The sequence below is a fragment of the Pseudophryne corroboree genome, chromosome 3 (genome assembly GCF_028390025.1).
Source record: "Pseudophryne corroboree isolate aPseCor3 chromosome 3, aPseCor3.hap2, whole genome shotgun sequence".
NCBI classification, from domain to species: Eukaryota; Metazoa; Chordata; class Amphibia; order Anura; family Myobatrachidae; genus Pseudophryne; species Pseudophryne corroboree.
In genome coordinates this window covers 462,034,905-462,062,655 of record NC_086446.1, presented here as the reverse complement: position 1 = coordinate 462,062,655, position 27,751 = coordinate 462,034,905, and the positions used below count along the sequence as shown (strand labels likewise).

The 27,751-nt window shown below is 45.8% G+C and overlaps 1 protein-coding gene across 1 annotated transcript in view; it reads left to right on the top strand.

Annotated features, from left to right (window-relative positions):
- The window catches only part of RAB37 (RAB37, member RAS oncogene family), a 286,286-nt gene extending 258,752 nt beyond the window's left edge, over positions 1-27,534 (top strand). The window contains exon 10 of the mRNA XM_063960687.1: positions 27,432-27,534. Coding sequence (XP_063816757.1) covers positions 27,432-27,480 — 49 coding nt within the window. The 3' untranslated portion in view covers positions 27,481-27,534. The remainder of the gene's footprint in view (positions 1-27,431) is intronic.
- Positions 27,535-27,751: the final 217 nt, after the last annotated feature.

Below are 27,751 nucleotides of genomic sequence, written 5' to 3'. Positions count from 1 at the left end.
CTAACAAGAGTTCTACTCTACAAGCAATTTGGCGAGACGTTCCGGGGACTGATTGACTCTCTCTACATCAGCCCATCTGCGCAGGTGATAGTTAACAATATCCCCTCCCCACCCTTTCTCCTAGAGAGAGGAACTAGACAGGGTTGCCCCCTTTCCCCCCTCCTCTTCAACATCGCCCTAGAACCCCTCGTACGATATATCACCAACTTACCCACCTTCCATGGTATAAAAATTGGCAACAGGGAAATTAAACTTATGGCATTTGCAGACGACATCCTTATACTCACCTCCAATCCACGACAGTCGGTAATAGCACTACAAAAAGCCATCGATCGCTTTTCCTCCTTTGCGGGCTTCACCATCAACTTCGACAAGTCGGAAGCATTAGCCATATTTCCCCAGATCACCAAGGGCTGGGATACTCCCTTCCCATTCCGATGGGCTAGCACCCACATTACATATCTGGGTATCATACTTCCCGCTGACCCCACCCATCTATATACTGACAATATCCACCCCATTCTCAGTAAGATCCAGACGGAACTCACGTTATGGCAAACACTACCCTTAAATCTACTGGGACGCTGCAATCTAGTCAAGATGGTTAGTTTCCCCAGACTGCTCTACGTGCTGCAGATGTTGCCCATCATACTCTCAAAAGCTGATGTATCTCATCTCAATTCCTCGATCTCGAAATTTATCTGGGCCAATAAACGACCCAGGATAAGTCTTTTTAAGTTAAACCAAACAATACAGAACGGAGGGGTGAATCTGCCGAATGTAGAACAGTATAACCATGCTTGTCTCCTCCGATTCGCCGTGGACTGGATCCACGGAACGTCTACCTTTACCGACTCACTAGTTGACTCCCAATTCTGTGCCCCCCTATCCCTCAGCTACATCCTCCATGCAAATAAATCTGAAATGTCTAACCTTCGCTTAGATAAACCTCTATTAACCTCTACTATTACAGCGTGGAGACTTTCCCGCAGGTCTCTCAAGCTACAACACACCCACTCACTTTTTCTCCCTTTAGTCGGGAATACACAATTCCAAAATGGTCAGGCCCACATCCCCTTTACTAATTGGCACACTTCAGGTATCACATGTATAGGAAACCTCCTCGACTCCAACAAAAAAATACTCACTTTCACGGAGGTGTCAACCAAATATGGAATTATCCTCCGCCATCACTTTTATTTTTACCAGATATCACACTATATACGATCAACCCTCTCACATCTTACTGCTTCAGACCTGGTTAACTCCCTGGACGCACTTCTGCGCTCAGGGACCTGTTCCATCTCAGCAATATATGCCCGCATACGCACGGAACACATGCCCACCACAGACCTTGCACAAATACAAACATGGTCCACCCAAATCCCGTCCATGTCCCCGGAGAACATAGTGGACAGCTTCGCGAGCTCCCTCAAACTTATCCCTGCCAGCCTCTATCAAGAAATGGCATACAAAATATTACACAGAGCCTACATATCACCAAAGAGGAGCCATTTGATGGGCTTGTCCGATTCGGCAAAATGTTTAAAATGCTCTTCACCAATAGCAGATCTTATGCACTGCTTCTGGCACTGCCGCCACATTCAAAAATTTTGGACAGAACTACACACCTACGGAATTGCCGAGTTGGGCTTGCGCTTCCGATGTACTGCCTCATGGGCGCTATTCGGCTATGTGCGTGACCAACACGACATTCCCTCTCGAGACACGAAACTAATTATGATCCTCTCAGCGGTGGGCAGGAAGGCCATCTTACAACAATGGATATCCAATACCCCTCCCACACTACCTCTAGCTACCTCTAGACTGCTATTCCTATTCACGATGGACTGGCTGGAGACTTCCCTTAACAAAGAAATATTAACCCCCACTCTGTTTCACTGCTGGCGACGATTTATCAACACACTACCTATTCCGACAAAAACAGCCATTAAACAAAGCTTTCACTGCACCACCTGGTACGGACACCAAGTTCTAGCAGATGACCCCCCATCGCTCTCCCATAACTACACCCTAGCCCCCTCTCCTCCTCCCTACCTCTTACTCTTCTCTTGTTCTCTTGCTTTCTATTCCCTCTCATCATCTCAACTCTGATTGCCCACACTGGACTCTTAAACCCTTTCATCTCCCTCCTCCTACTCCCTAACACTGGATATCTATCGTCTACCTCTTCTTATCGCACTGTTGATATCTCCGTGGATGGGTCGGCGGCCCCCGGGTCCTGGCAGGTACGGTTAATAATGTTGTTGATATTGTTAGTGTTTTTATTGTTTTAGGATTTAGCGTTCCCCAAAGGGGGAGACGCATTAATATGCTTTACTGTTATTTATTTATTTATTTATTTATTAACAGTTTCTTATATAGCGCAGCAAATTCCGTTGCGCTTTACAATTTGAAATAATAATAACAAACTGGGTGATAACAGTCATAGAGTTAGGAAGGCCCTGCTCGCAAGCTTACAATCTATAGGGAAATAGGCATATGTACACAAGGAAAGGTGCTATCTATTGCATAGAATGAGAAGACATGTGAGGATATGTGTGGACTGTACAGAGTGGATGTAATTTGATAGGAAGGTTTATGAAAGTTATGTGGGCGGTTCAGGAATTTGATACGCTTGCCTAAAGAGGTGAGTTTTGAGGGAACGCTTGAAGGTTTGGAGACTAGAGGAGAGTCTTATTGTGCGTGGTAGGGCATTCCACAGGGTGGGTGCAGCCCGATGAAAGTCCTGCAGTCGTGAGTGGGAGCGAGTAATGAGTGTGGATGAGAGACGCAGGTCTTGTGAAGAGCGCAGAGGTCGGGTTGGGAGATATTTTGTGATAAGCGAAGTGATGTACATTGGTGTAGTTTGGTTAATGGCCTTGTGTGTGAGTAAAAGTATTTTATATTGAATGCGGTAGAGTACAGGTAACCAATGGAGGGACTGACAGAGTGGATCTGCAGACGATGAACGTCTAGCGAGGAAGATAAGCCTCGCCGCTGCATTCAGAATGGATTGTAGTGGTGAGAGTCTTGTTTTGGGAAGACCAGTTAGGAGACTATTGCAATAATCAATGCGGGAGATAATGAGAGCGTGGATTAGAGTTTTAGCAGTGTCTTGTGTAAGGTATGGTCGTATTTTGGATATGTTTTTTAGATGCATGTAACATGATATTGAGACAGATTGAATGTGGGGAACAAAGGACAGATCAGAGTCAAGGATGACACCTAGGCAGCGAGCTTGTGGGGTAGGGTAGATAGTAGAGTTTTCAACAGTGATAGAGATATCAGGTTGGTACCTACTATTGGCCGGTGGAAATATAATTAACTCTGTCTTTGAAATATTAAGTTTGAGGTGGCGAGATGTCATCCAGGATGAGATGGCAGAAAGGCATTCAGTGACACGGTCCAGTACAGATAGTGACAAGTCAGGAGAGGATAGGTAGATTTGAGTATCATCTGCGTACAGATGATACTGAAAACCAAAAGAGCTGATTAGTTTACCAAGAGATGAGGTATAGATAGAGAAAAGCAGAGGACCCAAGACTGAGCCTTGCGGTACTCCAACTGAAAGAGGTAGCGAAGAGGAGGTAGATTCAGAGAAGCGAACACTGAAGGAGCGATTAGATAGGTACGATAGGAACCAAGAAAGGGCTGTGTCTTTAAGACCTAGGGATTGTAGTGTCTGTATGAGAAGAGAGTGGTCTACAGTGTCAAATGCAGCAGATAGATCTAGAAGATTAAGTAGTGAGTAGTGGCCTTTAGACTTCGTAGTGACCAAATCATTAACCACTTTAGTCAGTGCCGTCTCTGTGGAATGTTGGGAACGGAAGCCTGACTGAAGTAGGTCCAACAAAGTGTATGAGTTAAGAAAGTGTGTGAGTCGAGTGTAGGCAAGTCTCTCAAGTAGCTTAGAGAGACAAGTGAGCTGAGAGATAGGGCGGTAGTTTGAGAGAGCATTAGGGTCAGAATTTTGTTTTTTTAAAATGGGAGTAATCACTGCATGCTTGAAGAGTGAAGGAAAAATACCAGTAGAGAGAGAGAGAGATTACAGATGTTAGTTAAGGTAGGGATGAGCACCAGAGACAGAGCTTTACTTATTTGTGAGGGTAAAGGATCAAGAGGAGAGGTAGTAGAGAAGCAGGATGAGAAGAGTGATGATACTTCATCTTCATTTGTGGGATCAAATGAAGAAAGAGTGCCAGAGGGTTCAGGTACAGAACGGAGCAGGTCACTGGCTGCCGAAGAGCATACCATTTCATCTCGGATCTTATCAATCTTCTCCTTGAAGTAGGAAGCAAGAATCTGTTAAATAGCAGGAACACATTAGCTGTTCCATCATATTTTATGTTTACTAATTTTGCTATTTGGTTACACAATACTATGATATAACATATATCTAGACGTTTCTATGTAAAACGTGAAAATATGAGGTTCTCTGTTTTGGGTTTCGGATTCTATTTTCTCTTTCTTTTCATGCACGACTGTTCCAGGCGGCTAATGTGGCCCCAGGTGCAGTCGAATTACATGTCATTACCTGTTATGATTCAATATGCCTTTTTGACCTCAATAAAAATATTTTGGAAAAAAAAATATCTCATTGTGGTCTTAAAGGCATATACTAAATACTTATATATGGGTATGTTAGATTGCCTTTCTTTTAATATATATTATTGAATTAAAAAATTTATATGAATATTGACTAGAAGATTCTATATTAGGAAATAATTTATGTTGTTTCATTGCTGGTTTCTTATTCACTGTGATTACAGTGCATAAAAAGGGTTAAAAGTAATCCGTTTTTCTGGTAACCAATAAGGAGTTACAAGCTGGTATAAGTAGAGACTGAAAATACCCCCAGCCATACCTCTGATGAAACCGCCCACTCTAGAGGCGGAGAAACGCGTCAGGTGACCTATCTACGACTGTGGAACGCAGGTGGAACGCAGCCGGAAGCCGGGAAGCCCCGAACCCGGTAGCCGCGGAACGTGGCACTACAGCGTCTCCTGCCATCCTGGACTTGCTGTTTGGACTTTCTGTCCCTGTCCTCTCCCTGGCATAGCGACGGTTGTCTGTACACGACATCACCAAAGAACAGCAGGACTCTCCTAGGGGAACCGCCGCTGAGCGGTCTGCCATTAAGCCAGCCAGTGGATCAAGCAAGTTATGGACATCAGACAGACGTGAATTTCGTCCGTCTGTCATCTTTACAAGCTTATACCATCGAACACTCATTCCATCAGCCTTGTATTGGTGAAGTATAAACAGGCTCTATCAAGCACTAACCAGCTTTTTCTAACTTGCAATTGAGCTCAATATGCTTTAACCCATTATAGCTACTAACAGCCAGCTTATGCATGCAAAAAATATAACATTTAATAGGCTTTGTGTTTAATTGCCAGCAAGTCCAGAGATTTAGGACACAGTCCTTTATTTTATTTATGCATCTTTTATGTTTATTTTAATTGTTTAGATGTAATATACAGGCTCTCAGTCTTACAGTGTCTATTCTTAGAAAAAATGTTTTACCAATAAATTTATATATTTACAAAACCAGCAGCTGTTGCTCGATTATCCCTTCTGAGCGCCCACAACATTCTCTCTTCTTTTGCCCTTTATGGTGGATACCCAGGTTCACCATTGTGGGCAGCCAGAAGGGTGGCTAGTAATTTTAAATAATTATTTTTGCTAAATTTTTAGTTTATCAGAGCCCACATCTTTGGATTTTTTTCTTTTTGAAAAAATGTGGGAAAATTCTGACAGAAAGTTTCTGATTCCCAAAAGGATGCAAATGGCGTATCCGTTCCCCTCTGGGGATAGAGAGAAGTGGGAGTCAACTCACATTGTGGACAAGGCGCTGTCACGGTTGTCTAAAAAGGTGGTTTACCGTCTCCTGACACGGCAGCCCTTAAGGATCCTGCGGATCGTAGACAGGAAAATACGCTAAAATCCATTTACATCACCACAGGTACACTACTCAGACCAGCTATTGCATCTGCGTGGGTGAGTAGTGCATCGAAAAGTGGGCAGATAACTTGTTATCTGATATAGATACCCTGGATAGGGATACCATCCTTTTAACGCTAGGTTATATCGGGGACGCTGCAGCCTACCTAAAGGAAGCGGCGAGAGATATTGGCCTCTTGGGATCAAGGGCCAATGCCATGACATTCTCAGCTAGGAGAGCATTGTGGATTCATCAATGGAATGCTGATGCTGACTCTAAGAAAGCTATGGAGTCTCTACCGTATAAAGGTGGTGTCTTGTTTGGTGAAGGTCTCGCTGAGTTGGTATCTACGGCTACCGCGGGTAAGTCGTAATTTTTGCCTTATGTTCCTCCACAACAAAAGAAAGCTCACCACTTGCAGATGCAGTTTTTTCGGCCAAATAAAAACAAAAAAGGCCGAGGTTATTCCTTCCTTGCTAATAGAGGAAGAGGAAAAGGTAAAAGATCTCCAGCCGTGGCAGGTTCTTAGGAGCAGTAGTCCTCCCCGGCTTCTGCCAAATCCACCGCATGACGCTGGGGCTCCTCTGCGGGATTCCGCACCGGTGGGGGCACGTCTCAAGCTCTTCAGTCATTTCTGGGCTCGTTCGGCCCTAGACCCTAGACTGGATTTTAGAAATAGTGTCCCAGGGGTATAAACTGGAGTTTCAAGGCGTACCCTCGACGTTTTTTCAAATCAGCCTTACCAGCTTCTCTTCCGAACAGGGAGGTAGTATGCGATGCAATACAAAAGTTTTGTCGGAATCAAGTCATTGTCAGGGTTCCCCCGGCACAACAGGGAGAAGGCTTTTATTCAAGCCTGTTTGTGGTCCCGAAGCCGGACGGCTCGGTCAGACCAATTCTGAACCTAAAATCCCTCATTCTTTACCTAAGAAAATTCAAATTCAAGATGGAATCTCTCCGAGCAGTGATCTCCAGTCTCGAGGAAGGGGATTTCATGGCGTCGGTCGACATAAAGGATGCGTACTTACACATCCCCATATATCCTCCGCATCAGGCTTACCTGCGGTTTGCTGCTCAGGATTGTCATTACCAATTTCAGAAGCTGCCGTTTTGTCTGTCCACGGCTCCGAGGATTTTCACCAAGGTAATGGCGGAAATGATGGTTCTCCTTCGCAGGCAAGGAGTCACAATTATCCCTTACCTGGACGATCTCCTGATAAAGGCGAGATCCAAAGACAAGCTGGAGCAGGACATTGCGCTCTCCCTGACAGTTCTGCAACAACATGGTTGGCTCCTAAACCTGCCGAAGTCACAGTTGAATCCGACGAAGTGGCTGTTGTTTTTGGGAATGATTCTGGACACGGAATTACAGAGAGGTTTTTTTCCTGAAGAGAAGGCTCTGGAAATTCAGAGTTTGGTCAAACAAATTTTGAAACCAGCGAGAGTATCAATTCATCGATGCACTCGGTTGCTGGGAAAGATGGTGGCGGCCTACGAGGCCATTCAATTTGGCAGATTCCATGCCAGGGTGTTTCAGTGGGACCTGTTGGACAAGTGGTCCGGATCCCATCTGCACATACACCGGAAAATAATCCTATCCTCCAAGACCAGAATCTCACTCCTGTGGTGGCTGCTCAGCTCTCACCTCCTAGAGGGATGCAGGTTTGCGATCCAGGACTGGATCCTAGTAACCACGGATGCGAGTCTCTGAGGCTGGGGGACAGTCACACAGGGGGAAACCTTCCAGGGAAAATGGTCAAGCCAGGAAGTTTGTCTACACATAAACGTTCTGGAGTTAAGGGCCATTTACAACGGCCTTCTTCAAGCGGAACGTCTTCTTCGCAACCGGCTCGTCCTAATACAATCGGACAATATAACAGCAGTAGCGCACATAAACCGCCAGGGCGGAACAAAGAGCAGAGCGCCAATGGCAGAGGCCACAAAAGTTCTCAGCTGGGCGGAAAGACATACAAGCGCTCTGTCAGCGATCTTCATTCCAGGAGTGGACAACTGGGAAGTAGACTTCCTCAGCAGACACGATCTCCATCCAGGAGAGTGGGGTCTTCATCAAGAGGTTTTCACAGAAGTGACAAGTCTTTGGGGAATTCCTCAAATAGACATGATGGCGTCTCGCCTCAACAAGAAACTTCAGAGATTTTGTTCCAGGCCGAGGGACCCTCAAGCAATAGCGGTGGACGCGCTGGTAACACCATGGGTGTTTGTCGGTGTACGTGTTTCCTCCGCTGCCACTCATTCCAAAGGTGCTAAAGATCATAAGAAGAACAAAGGTTCAGGTGATCCTCATTGCTCCGGACTGGCCAAGGAGGGCTTGGTATCCAGATCTTCAGGAATTACTCATAAGAGATCCCTGGCCTCTTCCTCTACGAGAGGATCTGTTACAGCAGGGGCCGTGCGTGTACCACGACTTACCGCGGCTACGTTTGATGGCTTGGCAGTTGAACGCCGGATCCTAGCCCGAAAGGGTATTCCCAGTGAAGTTATTCCCACACTTCTTCAGGCTAGAAAAGGAATAACGTCTAAATATTATCACCGAATTTGGAGAAAATATGCGTCTTGGTGTGAATCCAAGAAGGCTCCTACGGAAGAATTTCAGCTAGGGCGTTTTCTCCATTTCCTGCAAGCAGGTGTGGATGCGGGCCTAAAGTTAGGCTCGATTAAAGTACAAATTTCGGCCTTATCGGTTTTCTTTCAGAAACAATTGGCCTCCTTTCCAGAAGTTCAGACTTTCGTGAAGGGAGTTTTGCACATCCAACCTCCATTTGTGCCCCCAGTGGCACCATGGGATCTTAACATTGTGTTGCATTTTCTTCAAACACATTGGTTTGAACCTTTACAGAAGGTTGAGTTGAAATTTCTCACTTGGAAAGTGGTCATGCTATTGGCTTTAGCATCCGCAAGGCGGGTGTCTGAGTTAGCGGCTTTGTCTCACAAGAGTCCTTATTTAATCTTCGATCTGGATAGAGCGGAGTTGAGGACTCGTCAACAATTTCTGCTGAAGGTGGTTTAATTGTTCCACATAAACCAACCTATTGTGGTACCAGTGGCTACTGACGCCTTTGAGGAGTCAAAATCTCTCGATGTTGTCAGGGCCTTGAAGATTTATGTCACCAGAACGGCTCCACTTAGGAAAACGGAAGCTCTGTTTATCCTGTATGCTGCCAACAAGATTGGAACGCCTGCTTCAAAGCAGACTATTGCACGCTGGATCTGCAATATGATTCAGCATGCTCATTCCATGGCTGGATTGCCGTTACCGAAATCAGTGAAGGCCCACTCTACCAGGAAAGTGGGCTCATCCTGGGCTGCAGCCCGCGGAGTCTCGGCATTACAACTCTGCTGAGCAGCTACTTGGTCGGGTTCAAACACTTTTGCAAAATTTTACAAGTTTGATACCTTGGCTGATGAGGACCTCATGTTTGGTCAATCGGTGCTGCAGAGTCATCCGCACTCTCCCGCCTGTTCTAGAGCTTTGGTATAAACCCCATGGTTCTTGAAGCATCCCCAGCATCCTCTGGGACGTATGAGAAAATAGGATTTTAATACCTACCGGTAAATCCTTTTCTCTTAGTCCGTAGAGGATGCTGGGCGCCCGTCCCAGTGCGGACTCTATCTGCAGTTATTAGTTATGTTTACACACGGGTTGTGTTACGTTATGGTCAGCCTGTTGCTGACGTTGTTCATGCCGTTGACTGGAGTTTTTCTGTTAAATGCCATGTTGTACGGCGTGTTTGAGGTGTGAGCTGGTATATGTCCTACCTTAGTTAACAATAAATCCTTTTCTCAAAATGTCTGTCTCCCTGGGCACAGTTCCTATAACGAGTCTGGAGGAGGGGCATAGAGGGAGGAGCCAGTTCACACCCTTTTCAAAGTCTTAAAGTGCCCATGTCTCCTGCGGATCCCGTCTATACCCCATGGTTCTTGAAGTGTCCCCAGCATCCTCTACGGACTAAGAGAAAAAGATTTACCTGTAGGTATTAAAATCCTATTTTTAAGGCTTAATACATTTGGGCCTTTATGCTTACGTTGCCTAAGGATAAGGAAAACCAAACAGGATAACCAATTATATCTGCTGCAAGATCAATAACTACACCACCGTCTAATTTTTGGCTTAAGGACATGTGATCTCTTGATCCTTTCACCTGAGATTGTGATAGCCACTGACACAGCTACATGTCAATAAGGAACCTCAGAGCAGAAGCACAACCAGTTCTGGCTGTTATTAATGAATGAACTCTATATGGGAGTTTAGTGAGCTCGTGGGCTGTGTACAAACATAATCAGCCTGTTTCATAATGCAACAATAGAGCAAAGAGTAATGGACTTCGGGTGGGTACTCAGTATGACCGCTTCCAAGAGTGACTGCATTTTATCCTAGGTGCTAACCTACATGAGTAAAAAATAAAATAAAAATAAAACATTTCCATAATTAGAATTGCTGTTTCAAGTGGATGATATAGATGCTTATATGGGGAATATGGAATACATAAAAAAACCTTGCATTAGTGTTAGACTTTCTCAGTGGAAGAATAATTATAGAATACTGTATGATTAGTAACAAAAAATAAAAATAGACAATTTTCAGGGATGAAAACCCCATTATATATTTTGTATCTTTGATTGGTATCCATGAAGAAGGACCCTCTTGGATCATATACTTCCACATCACAATATTAGCGTTGTGCATGAAAAAGGTAAACCTACGGGAAGCACTTAGCTTCCCAACAGACAGGATCCCGGTGGTCGATATACCGACTCCAGGTTCCAGACGTAGGACTCAATGCCGGCGTCTAGATACCAACGCCACTCAGGATGCCGTGCGTCACATTACCAACAGCCGGCATCCCGATCGTCCTAACAGCGGGACGCGTTGGTGTCCTGCTGCGCAGGGGGTTGGGGGAGGTTAGTTTTAGGCAGGAGAAGGGGGGTTAGGGTTAGGCACCAAGCGGGGAGGGTTAGGGTTAGGCAGGGTTTGGGTAAGGTGCAAATGAGGGTGGGATGCCGCTTTCGGTATACTGACAGCCGGCATCCCGCCCAACGGCAAATCATACTGAACCCAAACCTACAGTATAATGGTGCATTATTTTTATGAATTTTTATTTAAAAACAGATATGAACACAAATATAAAATTAGGTGGATAGATGGATTTGTGCTCAATAGTAAAACAATTGCATTCAGCATTACAATAAATGGTTCAGACAAAAGAATGTACTCATACCGGAAATTAGATTAAAACAGGCATCTACATACGAGAAGATGACCCCGCAAACCCTCCTTCTACAGACGCCTGGCCAAAACTGCTGGAATATGGTTAAAAGTCCGGTACAGTTCCATACATGTAAGTGTCCAAATATACAGAATTGTAGTGTTCCTAGAAACTGCCAATGTACGGTATTTTGTATTAAGTCTGGTGTAGCCATTTTACGCTGCCAAACTCGGCACTGCAGGGTGCGATCAGCGCGATAAATAAAAGTGAATAATGCCTCCTGATCTTCCGTCACTTTAGACTTGCTGCATGACCCACGTTCTCTTGAGATGCAGCTCATGGTCAGATGTCCTAACATTTTCCTTTAGGATATTCTGCTATCATTCAGAATTCATTGTCCTATCAATGATGGCAAGTTGTCCTCGGCCAGATTCAGCAAAATAGGCCCAAACCATGATGCCACCACCATCACCGTGTTTCAAAAAGCTCTATTTTGGTCTGATCTGTCCACAAAACATTGTTTCAATAGCCTTCTGGCTTGTCCAGGTGATCTTTCGCAAACTGCAGATAGACAGCAATGGGTTTTTTGGAGAGCAGCAGCTTTCTCGTGGCAATCCTGCCATGCACACCATTGTTAAGTGTCCTCCTGATGGTGAACTCATTAACATTAGCTAGTGTGAGAAAGGCCTTTAGTTGATTAGAGGTCACCTTTGGGTACCCTTTATGACCTTGCGAACTATTAAGGTCCATACACACGATGAGATTTGGGCTATGTCCGATTCTCACTATGCAACATGGACTGTGGTCGGTATCGCAAGCAAAGATGACTGTGCTTGCGATACCGATTTTGGCTAAATGACCATTTTGACTATCTTTTACACAAGATAGTCAAAATTGACTTGCCTGCACAGTCTATTTTTGCTTGTGATGCCGATCCCGCAGGACCGCGCATCGGCATCACAAACTGTGTACACACAGTGCAATTTGCACTAACTTTCCTTACGATTTGGACTATATAGTTAAGTGCCCATTAGACGCCTTGCTCTTGGTGTGATCTTTGTTGGTTGACCAGTCCTGGGGAGGGTAATAATGGTCTGGAATTTCCTCCATTGTACACAATCTGTCCAACTTAATGGGTGGCGTGCAAACTCTTTAGAGATGATTTTGTAACCTTTTCCAGCCTGATAAACATTAACAACTCTTCTTCTGAGGTCCTCAGAAATCTCATTTGTTCGTGGCACGATACACTTCCACAAAGGTGTTGTGAACATCGGACTTTGATAGACCCCTGTTCTTCTAAAAAAAAAAGGTCCACTCACACCTGATTGTCATCCCATAAATTGAAAATCCCTGACTCTTATTTCACCTTCAAAATATCTGCTAAACCTAAAGGTTCACATACTTTTGACACTCTCAGATATGTGATATTGGATCATTTTCCTCCATAAAAAAGGAGCACATCTAATTTTTTTTGCCTCATTTGTTTGATTTGGTTCTCTTTATCTAGTTTTAGGGCTTGTGTGAAAATCGGAGGTAGTTTTAGACCAAATTTAAGAAGAAATATAGAAAATTCAGAAGGGTTCACAAACTTTCAAACTACATTTCTGCACTTTCGGAGGGAGAGAGATCACAGGGGATGGGCTCCTATCTGAGCCTGTGCCTCTATATGCATTTTTGATACTGTACATTAGTCTGATTAATTTCTTATTGCTACAATATGCAGCCATTAGACATAACTGTTGGGGCAAATTTGCAAATGTAGATACAGATGCCTTCTAGATAAAGAGGAGAATGTGCACATATGCTGGGCATAAGAAGTGGGGCTCTGGATGATATATGGTAGGTCTGTAATGTATCTGAGGTTGACTGTCTCACAACTTCTGATACATTCTGCAAGTTGTGGTCACAATGTAAATGCTTCAAGCTACATTGTATACAGATTGTATATATGGGGTATCCGATCGTAACCTCCACAGTCGAAATATCGACACCAAAATCTCGACACTGCTCATGCCGCGCAGGCATACCGACTAGGCTCACAAGCCCAGCACGTGAATCACGACAGCCAGGATCCCGAACAAGTGTTTGCTGGGCAGCAGTAGAGGTAAGCCGCGGAGACATATAGGGTTCTGCATTGTCTATCGCTCGGATTATATGATAACATATTACATTTCTTACTGTATGCCAAGAGTTTTTCTTCCCTTATATTTTGTATAGCTATTGTACCTAGTGTTGCTGTAAAAATTATTCACTGCTGCGTTTTTCACATTTTATTTTCTAAACATTATATAATTAAAACAGATCTGTGCGATCATTCTTACAACCAATGCAAAAGACTGTAATTATACATGAAAATACATAGTTCCGTGTTAACCTTTCCTCTCCCCACTTGTTTCAATGCTTGGCAGAAGCATTTTTGGAAGCCCTTCAGGCGTTTTCATAAGAATTCCAATTAAAAGGTGTTTTCATATGCCTAGGGGATCAGTACGAGATCCCGGTGGTCGAAATACCGACACCGGGATCCCCACCGGCACAATCCCCACATGGGGGGCGAGCGCAACGCAGCCCCTTGCGGGCTCGCCACGCTGCGGGCACGGTGCCTCGCTACGCTTGGCACACTAATTTCTCATACGTCCTAGAGGATGCTGGGGACACCAAAAGAACCATGGGGTATAGACGGAATCCGCAGTAGACATGGGCACTTTAAAACTTTCAAAAGGGGTGTGCACTGGCTCCTCCCTCTATGCCCCTCCTCCAGACTCCAGTTTTAGAATTGTGCACAGTGAGACTGGACGCACTACAGGGGAGCTCTACTGAATTTCTCTGAAAATACTTTTTGTTAGGTTTTTTATGTTCAGGGAGGCTGCTGGCAACAACCTCCCTGCTTCGTGGGACTGAGGGGAGAGAAGTATGACCAACTTCTAGTGAGTTTAATGGCTCTGCTTCTGGCTACAGGACACCATTAGCTCCTGAGGGTTTGATCGCTGGGTACGCTCAGATGCTTGCTCCCACAGCCGGCCGTCACCCCCCTTACAGAGCCAGAACTTAGAAGACAGGTGAGTAGAAGAAGAAAGAAGACTTCAGTGACGGCATTTCCCTGAGGTACCGCGCAGCGAGCGGACGCTGCGCGCCAAGCTCCCGCTCACACACACAGCACTACTGGGTGCGGGGCGCCCTGGGCAGCTTAAAATTCTCAGCATAAACTGGCAAGAGAGGACATTAGTGCAAAGGCACTGTCCTAACCCCCACCAGTATAATCAGTAGTACAAAGAGCGGGACGGAAGCGCGCCATTAAGGGGGCGGAGCTTTGTCACCACGGCTCACTCGGCGCCATTTCATCTCCGCTGGCTGCAGAGGCGCTGGTCCTTCCTGACACTGCTGAACAAGTATCAGGGTGCAAAACCGGGGGGGGGGGGGGGAGGCAGGTTGTTTGGTGCATTAATATAATATAAAAAGCGCTACAGGTCTGGGGCATTTTAGTAATCGCTGCAGACCCATTGATTTGGCACTGGGGTGTGAGCTGGCAAATTCCCTCTGTGTCTCTCTGACAGGCTTTTCTGTTCTGTGGGTCTGTCCCCTATAAGCCCAGTGTGTCTTTGGGTATTTATTACACGTGTTGGCATGTCTGAGGCTGAGTGCTCTTCACAGGAGGAGGCTGTATTAGAGACGCAAAAGGCGGTGGGGGTGATCATGTCGGCATCGCCGACTCCTGATTGGGTAAATGTGTTGAATGCTTTGAATGCTAATGTAGCTCGTATTAGTAAGAGATTAGACAAGTCTGAGCCTTAGACCCAGGCATGGAAGAAATCTGTGGAAGATATGTCTAAGATAATCTGCTCCACCTCCACGTAACCTTCCTCATCCCACATGTCGACACAGCCGTACCGACACACAGCACACACACAGGGAATGCTCTGACTGAGGACAGGACCCCACAAAGTCCTTTGGGGAGACAGAGAGAGAGTATGCCAGCACACACCAGAGCGCTATATAATGCAGGGATTAACACTATAACTGAGTGATTTTCCCCCAATAGCTGCTTGTATATACAATATTGCGCCTAAATTTAGTGCCCCCCCTCTCTTTTTAACCCTTTGAGCCTGAAAACTACAGGGGAGAGCCTGGGGAGCTGTCTTCCAGCTGCACTGTGAAGAGAAAATGGCGCCAGTGTGCTGAGGGAGATAGCTCCGCTCCTTTTTCGCGGACTTTTCTCCCGCTTTTTTATGGATTCTGGCAGGGGTATTTATCACATATATAGCCTCTGGGGCTATATATTGTGATATATTTGCCAGCCAAGGTGTTTTTATTGCTGCTCAGGGCGCAACCCCCCAGCGCCCTGCACCCTCAGTGACCGGAGTGTGAAGTGTGTATGAGGAGCAATGGCGCACAGCTGCAGTGCTGTGCGCTACCTTGGTGAAGACTGATGTCTTCTGCCGCCGATTTTCCGGACTCTTCTTGCTTCTGGCTCTGTAAGGGGGCCGGCGGCGCGGCTCTGGGACTGAACATCAATGGCCGGTTCCATGCGGTCGATCCCTCTGGAGCTAATGGTGTCCAGTAGCCTAAGAAGCCCAAGCTACCACCAGTTAGGTAGGTTCGCTTCTTCTCCCCTTAGTCCCTCGCTGCAGTGAGTCTGTTGCCAGCAGATCTCACTGTAAAATAAAAAACCTAAAATATACTTTCTCTCTAGGAGCTCAGGAGAGCCCCTAGTGTGCATCCAGCTCAGCCGGGCACAGGATTCTAACTGAGGTCTGGAGGAGGGTCATAGTGGGAAGAGCCAGTGCACACCAGGTAGTCCTAAATCTTTCTTAGCTGTGCCCAGTCTCCTGTGGAGCCGCTATTCCCCATGGTCCTTACGGAGTCCCCAGCATCCACTAGGACGTCAGAGAAAATAAGATTTTACTCACCGGTAAATCTATTTCTCGTAGTCCGTAGTGGATGCTGGGCGCCCGTCCCAAGTGCGGACTGTCTGCAATACTTGTATATAGTTATTGCCTAACTAAAGGGTTATTGTTGAGCCATCTGTTGAGAGGCTCTGTTATGTTCATACTGTTAACTGGGTATCATATCACGAGTTATACGGTGTGATTGGTGTGGCTGGTATGAGTCTTACCCGGGATTCAAAATCCTTCCTTATTGTGTCAGCTCTTCCGGGCACAGTATCCTAACTGAGATCTGGAGGAGGGTCATAGTCGGAGGAGCCAGTGCACACCTGGTAGTCCTAAATCTTTCTTAGCTATGCCCAGTCTCCTGCGGAGCCGCTATTCCCCATGGTCCTTACGGAGTCCCCAGTATCCACTACGGACTACGAGAAATAGATTTACCGGTGAGTAAAATCTTATTATTACAAGTTCAGGTCCCCTCGGGGTCATAGAAACGTACGTTTACCCAGTTGGCTGACACTGATACCGACACGGACACTGATTTCAGTGTCGACTATAGTGATTCCAGATTAGATCCAAAATTGGCAAAGAGCATTCAGTACATGATTGTGGCTATTAAAGAGGTATTGCATATCACTGAGGATCCTGCTGTTCCAGATAAAAGGCTCTGTATGTATAAGGAGAAGAAACCTGAGATAACGTTTCCTCCCTCTCATGAACTGAATACTTTATTTGATAAAGTCTGGGAAAGTCCTGACAGAAAATTTCAGATTCCCAAAAGGATTCCGTTGGCTTATCCGTTTCCCTCTGGGGATAGGGAAAAGTGGGAGTCACCCCCATTGTGGACAAGGCCCTATCGCGGTTTTCTAAAAAGGTGGCTCTTCCGTCACCTGGCACGGCAGCCCTTAAAGACCCTGCGAATCATAAGCAGGAAACTACGTTAAAATCCATTTATACGACCACAGGTACACTACTCAGACCGGTCATTGCTTCTGCGTGGGTGAGTAGTGCTATTGAAAAGTATATCAAGGACGCTGCGGCTTACTTAAAGGAAGCGGCGAGGGATATTGGCCTTTTGGGATCAAAGGCCAATGTCATAGCAGTCTCAGCTAGACGAGCATTGTGGATTCATCAGTGGAATGCTGATGCTGACTCCCTAAGAAAAATATGGAATCCCTGCCGTACAAAGGTGGTGTCTTGTTTGCTGATGGCCTTGCTGATTTGGTATCTACGGCTACCGCAGGTAAGTCATCATTTTTACCTTATGTGCCTTCGCAACAAAAGAAGACACACCACTATCAAATGCAGTCCTTTCGGCCCAATAAATACAAGAAAGGACGAGGTTCTTCCTTCCTTGCTGCTAGAGGAAGGGGAAAGGGTAAAAGATCACTAACTGAGGCGTGTTCCCAGGAGCAGAAGTCCTCCCCGACTTCTGCCAAATCCAGCACATGACGCTGGGGCTCCGCTGCGGGAGTCCGCACCGGTGGGGGCACATCTCAAACTCTTCAGTCAGTTCTGGATTCATTAGGACCTGGACCCATGGGTTTTACAAATAATATCCCAAGGGTACAAACTGGAGTTTCAAGGCGTTCCCCCTCACTGATTTTTCAAATCGGCATTGCCAGTTTCTCTTCCGGACAGGGAGGTAATTTGCGACGCCATACAAAAGTTGTGTCAAAATCAGGTTATCATCAGGGTTCCCCAGTCACAACAGGGAGAAGGCTTTTATTCAAGTCTATTTGTGGTCCCGAAGCCGGATGGCTCGGTCAGGCCAATCCTAAACCTGAAATCCCTCAATTTCTACCTAAAAAAATTCAAATTCAAGATGGAGTCTCTCCGAGCGGTGATCTCCAGCCTGGCCTGTCCACGGCTCCGAGGATTTTCACCAAAGTAATGGCAGAAATGATGGTTCTACTTCACAAGCAAGGAATCACAATTATCCCGTACTTGGACGATCTCCTGATAAAGGCGAGATCCAGGAACCAGTTGTTAAAAATGTTGCCCTGTCCCTGACAGTTCTTCAACAACACGGTTGGCTCCTGAACTTGCCAAAATCACAGTTGATTCCGGCGACGAGGTTGTCATTTTTAGGGATGATACTGGACACAGAACTACAGAGTTTTTCTTCCGGTGGAAAAGGCTCAGGAAATTCAGAGCCTGGTCAAACAAATTCTGAAACCACCAAAAGTGTCAATCCATCAGTGCACTCGGTTGCTGGGGAAGATGGTGGCGACCTACAAGGCCATTCAGTTTGGCAGATTCCATGCCAGAGTGTTTCAGTGGGACCTGTTGGACAAATGGTCCGGATCCCACCTGCACATGCACCGAAAGATAATCCTGTCTTCCAAGACCAGAATATCACTCCTGTGGTGGCTACACAGGTCTCACCTCCTGGAGGGGCGCAGGTTCGGGATCCAGGACTGGATCCTAGTAACCACGGATGCAAGTCTCCGAGGATGGGGTGCAGTCACGCAAGAGGAAAACTTCCAAGGAAGATGGTCAAGCCAGGAAACTTGTCTCCACATAAACGTTCTGGAGTTAAGGGCCATTTACAACGGCCTTGTGCAGGCGGAACATCTTCTTCGCAATCTGGACAATGTGACAGCGGTAGCATACATAAACCGTCAGGGCAGAACAAAAAGAGCGGCAATGGCAGAAGTCACAAAGGTTCTCCGCTGGGCGGAGAAGCATACAAGCGCGCTGTCCGCAATCTTCATTCCCGGAGTGGACAACTGGGAAGCAGACTTCCTCAGCAGACACGATCTCCATCCAGGTGAATGGAGCCTCCATCAAGAGGTCTTCACAGAAGTGACAAGTCATTGGGGTATTCCTCACATAGACATGATGGCGTTGCGCCTCAACAAGAAACTTCAGAGATATTTTTCCAGGTCCAGGGACCCTCAAGCAGTAGCAGTGGATGCACTAGTGACACCATGGGTGTTTCCGTCCGTGTATGTATTCCCTCCACTGCCTCTCATTCCAAAAGTTCTAAAGATCATAAGAAGAACAAAGGTTCAAGCAATCCTCATTGTTCCGGACTGGCCAAGGAGGGCTTGGTATCCAGATCTTCAGGAATTACTCATAGGAGATCCCTGGCCTCTTCCTCTACGCAAGGACCTGTTACAGCAAGAGCCGTGCGTATACCAAGACTTACCGCGGCTACGTTTGATGGCATGGTGGTTGAACGCCAGATCCTAGCCCGAAAGTGTATTCCCAGTGAAGTCATTCCCACACTTCTTCAGGCCAGGAAGGGAGTAACGTCTAAACATTCCCATCGCATTTGGAGGAATTATGTGTCTTGGTGTGAATCCAAGAAGGCGCCTGCGGAAGAGTTTCAGCTAGGACGTTTTCTCCATTTTCTACAAGCAGGTGTGGAGGCGGGCCTAAAGTTGGGCTCAATTAAGGTGCAGATTTCAGCCTTATCGGTTTTCTTTCAAAAACAATTGGCCTCCCTTCCAGAAGTTCAAACTTGCGTGAAGGGTGTGTTGCACATCCAACCTCCATTTGTGCTCCCTGTGGCACCATGGGATCTTAAGTGTTGTTGCAGTCCCTTCAATCGTATTGGTTTGAATCTTTACAGACGGTGGAGTTGAAGTTTCTCTCTTGGAAAGTGGTCATCCTGTTGGCTTTGGCATCCACAAGGCGGGTGTCTGAGTTAGCGGCCTTGTCTCACAAGAGCCCTTATTTAATCTTTCATGAAGATAGAGCAGAATTGAGGACTCAGCAGCATTTTCTGCCAAAAGTGGTTTCATCTTTCCACATGAACCAGCCTATTGTGGTGCTAGTGGCTACTTACGCTTTAGTTGAGTCAAAATCTTTGTATGTGGTCAGAGCTCTGAAAATTTATGTTGCCAGAACGGCTCGGGTTAGGAAAACCGAAGCTCTGTTTGTCCTGTATGCTCCCAACAAGATTGGGTGTCCTGCTTCCAAACAGACCATTGCACGCTGGATTTGTAACGCGATTCAGAATGCTCATTCCACGACCAGATTACTGTTGCCGAAATCGGTGAAGGCCCATTCTACTAGAAAGGTGGGCTCGTCCTGGGCGGCTGCCCGAGGGGCCTCGGCATTACAGCTTTGCCGAGCGGCTACTTGGTCGGGTTCAAATACTTTTGCGAAGTTTTACAAGTTTGATACCCTGGTCGATAAAGACCTCAAGTTTGGTCAATCAGTGCTGCAGAGTCATCCGCACTCTCCCGCCCGTTCTAGAGCTTTGGTATAACCCCATGGTCCTTTTGTGTCCCCAGCATCCTCTAGGACATATAAGAAAATAGGATTTTAATACCTACCGGTTAATCCTTTTCTCTTAGTCCGTAGAGGATGCTGGGTGCCCGTCCCAGTGCGTACTGTATCTGCAGTCATTAGTTATGGTTACACACCTGTTGTGTTCTGTTTATAGTCAGCCTGTTGCTGAAATTGTTCATGCCGTTGGCTTGTGTTCTGTTGAATATCACGTTGTACGGCGTGCTTGTGGTGTGTGCTGGTATGAATATCACCTTAGTTTAACAATAAATCCTTTCCTCGAAATATGTCCATCTCCCTGGGCACAGTTCCTATAACTGGAGTCTGGAGGAGGGGCATAGAGGGAGGAGCCAGTGCACACCCCTTTTGAAAGTCTTAAAGTGTCCATGTCTCCTGCGGATCCCGTCTATACCCCATGGTTCTTTTGGTGTCCCCAGCATCCTCTACGGACTAAGAGAAAAGGATTTACCGGTAGGTGTTAAAATCCTATATTATTCTCCCTCTATGGGTGTCGTGGACACCCACAGAGGGAGAATATGTCGGGATTGTGGTGGTCAGGATCCCGGTGTCGGTATTCCGACTGCCGGGATCCCGTCCGGCGGAATCTTGACCGCATCCCATGCCTAATGTCCCCCGTAGTGTTGCTTTTTGATCAGTGGAAAGAATTGGGCAATATATACTGTACATGATTCCAGGAAGTAAGGGTGTGTACACACGGTGAGATATTTTCTTTCGATTTTGACTATATAGTCAAAATCGCAAGAAAAGTTAGGGCAGATCGTAAGGTGAAAGTCACCTTGCGATCCCAATTCGATCCCGATGCGCGGTGCCGCCAGGTCGGCATCGCAAGAAAATCAGGTAAGTCAATCCTTGCTAGATCGGTGTACTATCTAGTTCATTTCATATGTCAATGACATCTCACATAAGCCAAAATCTCACATAAGCCAAAATCGTATGCACACACATAGTCCAAATCTCAAGAAAAGTTAGTCAAAATCGGTGGTGCTGGGCTGCGGGGAGTTCAAGGGAAATCGCAAGTGAAAATCGGGCATAGCAAGGATCTCACCATGTGTACACACCCTAAGAAAGTAACATGAAAATTCCAAAGGACTGAGTATTTTATTATTGTATAAACACTATGTTTCAGTATTTCAAATTAATTAGGTGTTTTTTCCATTTAGTACATTACTAAAATAACTAGGTCAAATCTACAAATCAACTCTCTATCTTCTTTGTCATTCCACTTTTCCAGGGTGCTGATAAAATAAAATGATTTTCGTGATACCTCATTGCATTCCATACATACCACGTTTACACTTACAGACAAGTAAGGCATTAGAATAAAGGAAACCTTGCTAGTTTATGATTTTAGTTAAAACCACTTATTAATTCTGCAAAGTGCTGTAACACATTGGTGTAAATTTACTAAGGTGGGAGGTTTTTTTATAGAACTGGTGATGTTGCCCATAGCAACCAATCAGATTATATTGATTATCGTCTAGAAGCAGCTATTTAGATGTTAAGTAGAATCTGACTGGTTGCTATGAGCAGGAAAAAAAAAACCTCCCACCTTAGTAAATTTACCCCATTGTGTGCTTTTGTGTCCCCATATATAAATAACCTTACTCAACTATAAAACAAATAAATACATCTTGCTCTAAGGGTGTGTACACACTAGGGAGGCCAATCCCGGGCCGTTTTTTCAATCCCGGGATTCGGGATTGAAAAACGATCAATCCCGGGATCCCGGGATTGCAGTAGGGATCAGTGAAGAAGGGTGTAGGGAGCAGCGCTGGAGGGTAGGTAGCGGTGCGGGAGGGTGTAGGTAGCGGTGGGGAAGGGAGGGTGTAGGTAGCTGGGCGGGAGGGTGTAGGTAGCGGTGCGGAGGGTGTACAGTAGGTAGCGGGGAGGGCTGGAAGCGGCGAGGGAGGGTGGGTGTAAGTACCACTTACTATTAGGTGGGCGCCAGCCATGGACACACTGAACGCGGCGGCATTTCAAATGAAGCGCCGGCCGCCAGCCAACCAGAGCTGGCGGACCAGCAGCCAATCAGGGAAGCGGCCGCAGCAGTCGCTCCTGATTGGCTGCCGCGTCAGATTCCCTGATTGGCTGCCGGTCCGCCAGCTCTGATTGGCTGGCGGCCGGCGCCACATTTGAAGTGCCGCCGCGTTCAGCGTTCGTCTAAGGCTGCCACCCGCCTAATTGTAAGTAGTATTACTTACACACACTCCCTCCCGCACATGCGCAGTGTAATCCCGTGAATCTCGGGATTCAAATCCCGGCATTTTTGGGCCCAAATCCCGGGATCCCGCCGATCCCGATCCCGGGATTGGCCTCCCTAGTACACACGGTGAGATATTTTCTTTCGATTTTGACTATATAGTCAAAATCGCAAGAAAAGTTAGTGCAGATCGCAAGGTGAAAGTCACCTTGCAATCCCAATTCGATGCCGATGCGCGGTCCCGCCAGGTCGGCATCTCAAGAAAAGATAGACTGTGCAGGCAAGTCAATCCTTGCTAGATCGGTGTACTATCTAGTTCATCAATGACATCTCACATAAGCCAAAATCGTAAGCACACATAGGCCCTCATTCCGAGTTGATCGGTCGCAAGGCGAATTTAGCAGAGTTACACACGCTAAGCCGCCGCCTACTGGGAGTGAATCTTAGCTTCTTAAAATTGCGACCGATGTATTCGCAATATTGCGATTACTAACTACTTAGCAGTTTCAGAGTAGCTCCAGACTTACTCTGCCTGTGCGATCAGTTCAGTGCTTGTCGTTCCTGGTTGACGTCACAAACACACCCAGCGTTCGCCCAGGCACTCCCACCGTTTCCCCGGCCACTCCTGCGTTTTTTCCGGAAACGGTAGCGTTTTCAGCCACACGCCCCTGAAACGCCGTGTTTCCGCCCAGTAACACCCATTTCCTGTCAATCACATTACGATCGCCGGAGCGAAGAAAAAGCCGTGAGTAAAAATACTTTCTTCATAGTAAAGTTACTTGGCGCAGTCGCAGTGCGAACATTGCGCATGCGTACTAAGCGGATTTTCACTGCGATGCGATGAAAAAGAACGAGCGAACAACTCGGAATGAGGGCCATAGTCCATATCTCAAGAAAAGTTAGTCAAAATCTGTGCTTTCTGGGCTCCAGGGAGTTCAAGGGAAATCGCAAGTGAAAATCGGGCATAGCAAAGATCTCACCATGTGTACACACCATAAGCCAGGGAAGAGTACAAAGGGCACTTTGGAAGAACACTCTAAAATAAAAAGTTTATTATTTTGAGTCATTGACTGAACTACTATGTCACTGATATATAGAAGCTTGTGGTGAAGTGGTTAATGTTTATACTGATTTACAGTTTCTTAATACTATAAGGTCAGGTGTCAAATTGTTTCTGAGGTCAATGTCCTTACTATGATGTTTTTCTCTCTAAGTTTCAAATTGAAGATATTTAAATGTCATTTTTTGTGCTAGATGAGATGTGCAAATAGGTGTTATCTAATTAATAGGAAAGCTAATAGAGGCCTCATTTGCAGTTGGATTATCCAACTTGGATATATGCCATTTTTTGCGTCGGATAAGCATTCCTTGATTGCGGTTTCCATTTTGGATCCTGGCAATAAGGAAAATTGTCCTTTGATTTTTATAAGCTCAAATGTGTCCAAATCTACCTGAGATCCAAATACGTTTCACAAGAAAAGGCTGCCTACTATGCTAGATCTTGAATTACCTTTAATGCAAATATAAGGATGTGGATTGTCGATATGCAGAGGAAACTAATATATATTTGATAGAATACAAATGACACTAATATTTCTCAGTTTATGATCAAGTGGAACATACATGGTCGAGTCACATTATTATGACCACCAGCTCATTGGCGTTTCTATAATGGGTGCAGTGTGTGCTAGGCACACGGGCCCCCAGGTCCAGGGGGGCCCACCCCGCACACACTGCACCCTTTTGCTTAATACTTACCTCTCAGAAGTCCCCCGTCGAAGCCATCCCTTTTTCGGCAGTGCAATAGAGTTTGAGCACTAGGGGGAACAAACTATTTTGCCTGCTGAAAACTCCGGAAAGATGGCACGGCAGCCATTTTTCCGGAGTCTTGCGCATGCGCATTAGCAAAATCTTCTGGAAAATGGCTGCCGCGCCATGTTCCCGGAGGTTTGCGCATGTGCAATAGAGTTTGTTCTCAGACTCTATTGCCGCTGCGGAGAAGGATGGCACTGCCGGGGGACTCCGGAGAGGTAAGTATTAAATGCTGTGCATCAGTCAGAGAGGAGGGGGCCCCTGAAGCAGAAGGCTGCACACGGGCCTCCTCCTCTCTTAAAACGCCCCTGCACCAGCTAATAGAGTAACAACTTCAGAGCCCCATATGCAGCAGGGTTTGCTGTACTGTCCTTTTAGACACACGTCTGGAAGCCTCCAGGTTCATTTTGACGGTGAGCTTCTCCACTGTAGTGTCAGTCGTCCCTCACGCACCTTCGTAGCCGTCGTTCACTTCTCACATCAATGGCACGTGGTGCTCTGTAGTTTCCATGTAGGTTATTTGTAATGGTGCCATTTGTCCAGTCACGATACACCTTCACCAAAGCAGCACGCCAACAGTTCACGGATTGTGCTGTTTCAGAAATACTGCCACCCTTGGCTCGAAAGCCGCTAATCATCCCTTTTTTCATCTGATAAATCGCCCCTTTTACCCATGACGGTGTTATGAACCACAGGTAGTGGTTCATTCCTATTTTATGTTTTTAGTTTTCTTGCAGGCCAGGATTTCCTTTTGCTCTGGTTTAGAAGATTATTGTTTTCTGTCAGTGGTGAGTCTGTGTAATTGCAGCCTGTTTCCATGTGGTTGTCCTCACCTGTCTGCTAATTGCATCTTGTCAGTTTGGAGTCATGCAACAGGGCAGCTGCACGACATAATTAATTAGGCCTCTCTGTTATATGCTGGCTCAGTGCAATTCACAGACGCTGGTGATATTTCCTGGGTTCCAGAGTTCTTGAGTTCTGAGCTAGTCCCTGCTAGTGCCTGAGCTCCTGTCTAGCAGTGTCTGTCTAGCTGCTTCCGGTGTCGGTTCCTGTGTCGATTCCATTGTCTGATTCCGTGTCCTGCCGTGAAGCATTCCTGTCCAGAAGTCCTGTGGCTTTGCCTGTGCCTGGTCGAGTTTCTGGCTTCTTGGTGTCCACCGGTCTGTCGTTTGGGATTCTGCCTGTCCTCCAGTTCTGAGAGTCTGTGTCGGCAGCATTGGGGGTTCCTGTCCGTTTGCCAGTATTTGTACCGGTTCTGTGAGTAGCGGCTTTGCCGCGTCCGTCGGCCTAGGCCGCTGTATTCCTTTGTTATATTTAGTTACTGGTGTTTTGCAGAGGGTTCTGCTTATGCTGTCACCGCCGGTACACAAAAGTATTGTGTCGGCGTGTGGACAGCATTTCCTTTGGTTGTTCTTTTCCTTTGGCGGCAAGCCGCACATACATTTAGTTTTAGGCTAGTCAGTAGCCCCTGGCTTTGGTTGTTTCAGTTAGAGGTCCCCTTGTTATTACCCTGTCTCAGTTCACGCTTTGTCTCCCTTTAAGACCTGCGGGGGCATCGGAGTTGGGCAGACCTAATCCGCCCTTCAAACGCGGCTGCCATGGGCCCAAGAAACCATAGTCATGCAGGCGTGAACTGACCACACAGGTAAAACAACGGAGGTAGGGTGCTAGGGGCTATTTCCACACCACACCTTGTTTCAGCGTCACGTTCTGGTGCTCAGGACTCACTACGCAACATCTCCCTTGTTCTGAGCACCAGGAACCGAACAGACGGCAATAAGTGATATGTGTGCAGATGGCCTATCGCACATCTTATACACCCACCAAGCCAGCGCACGACACGTGACGTACTTCATGGGCTACGCGCTGCCGACGTCAAATGTAGGAGGTGGCCATAATGTGACTCGACCATGTAGTGCTGCTGTTAAACTAGCCTCTCAGTATAGTAGAACTGTTTGAGTACTTTTACTGGCAATTTGTAAATTATTATTGTGCTTTTTTTACAATACGTTACCGTCTGGGCCAGAAATAGATGTTTTGAAAACTGATGCAAAGATACTACAATCTGTCTAGGCCTCCACACATGTGGATAGACATAAATGTTATTGGCTTAAATGTATTGTGTTATCTTTCTGTGGGTTCTGAGGTCCTAAATCAGTTTCAATCTAATTATGGAAAGAGCAGAGACTCTTCCTTGTTTACATTTTCCACATACTTCACGCTGAAAGCATAATTCTCTTGCTGATAGAATAAAGCAAAAAAAAAAAAAAGAAAAGACTATTCAGTGGTAGAAAGGTACAATTATAGGAAGGAGTAGAAAATGTAATGTAAGCTTTGCCGAATAAAGTGCACCAGATTGAAGTCACAGACTACATTCACCAATTGGATTTACAGCCTTGGTAAAAATGGTGCCCAATGTTTATCTAGTCCATCTTCACCAGAACACCTTTGTGCTGCTGCATGCCATTACCAAAGCATGCTTAGAATTTAACATTGAGATAATTTTTAGGTATATACTGTGAGTATTTAATTGGTTGTAGAAAGACCTATTTAAAAAGATTACTGATATAAAGAAGCCTACAGATGAATAGGAGAGTAGACAACCCTTCTATTGCACAGGAGGATTATGACCTCCATCAGCTTGCTTTAAGACACCTGCATATTGATTTGTCAGCTGTACTGCCCAATCAATTTTCCAACCTGCGACTGTACTCTGGGAGGAATGTAGATGAGTCAGTTCAGGGAGTAATGTATTCGAAATCACATCCAGGGAAAGGCACTCCGGCAGGGACATTGGGAAACTGATGCTGAAGTTGTCGGCCAGGCAATACGAGCGGTGTTTGGGGACTATGGGGTAATTCAGAGTTGATTGCAGCAACAAATTTGTTAGCAGTTGGGCAAAACCATGTGCACTGCAGGTGGGGCAGATATAACGTGCAGAGAGAGTTAGATTTGGGTGGGGTGTGTTCAAACTGAAATCTAAATTGCAGTGTAAAAATAAAGCAGGCAGATGTCAAAATATCTTAGTGTGATGGATAGGTAATATCGGAGTCTTATTGCAGATAAATCCGATAACTTTCACTGTTTTTCTTTTCTCCTCACAGCTCTCAAGCAAGAAATCACATCTACAATCGATTAAACTTATTGCAATGAAATTCACACTATCGGTGTCATAAATAAGAATAAAATAATTTTATTTTACTGGAACAGCTCACACTTGTTCTTTTCTTCACTCAGTAGCGAAGCGAATAAATGAAATTGAAGGGTTAGTGTGACAACTTACTTTCTATAATTTTGAAAACAATATAACATATGACAACATCAATTACATTACCGATATATTTACTGTTGCAAGTACCTTAAGGGAAGGGGTTCCCCTAACAATCTGCTAATTTAGTCTGAGTACTCTTACTACCTCGTTGGT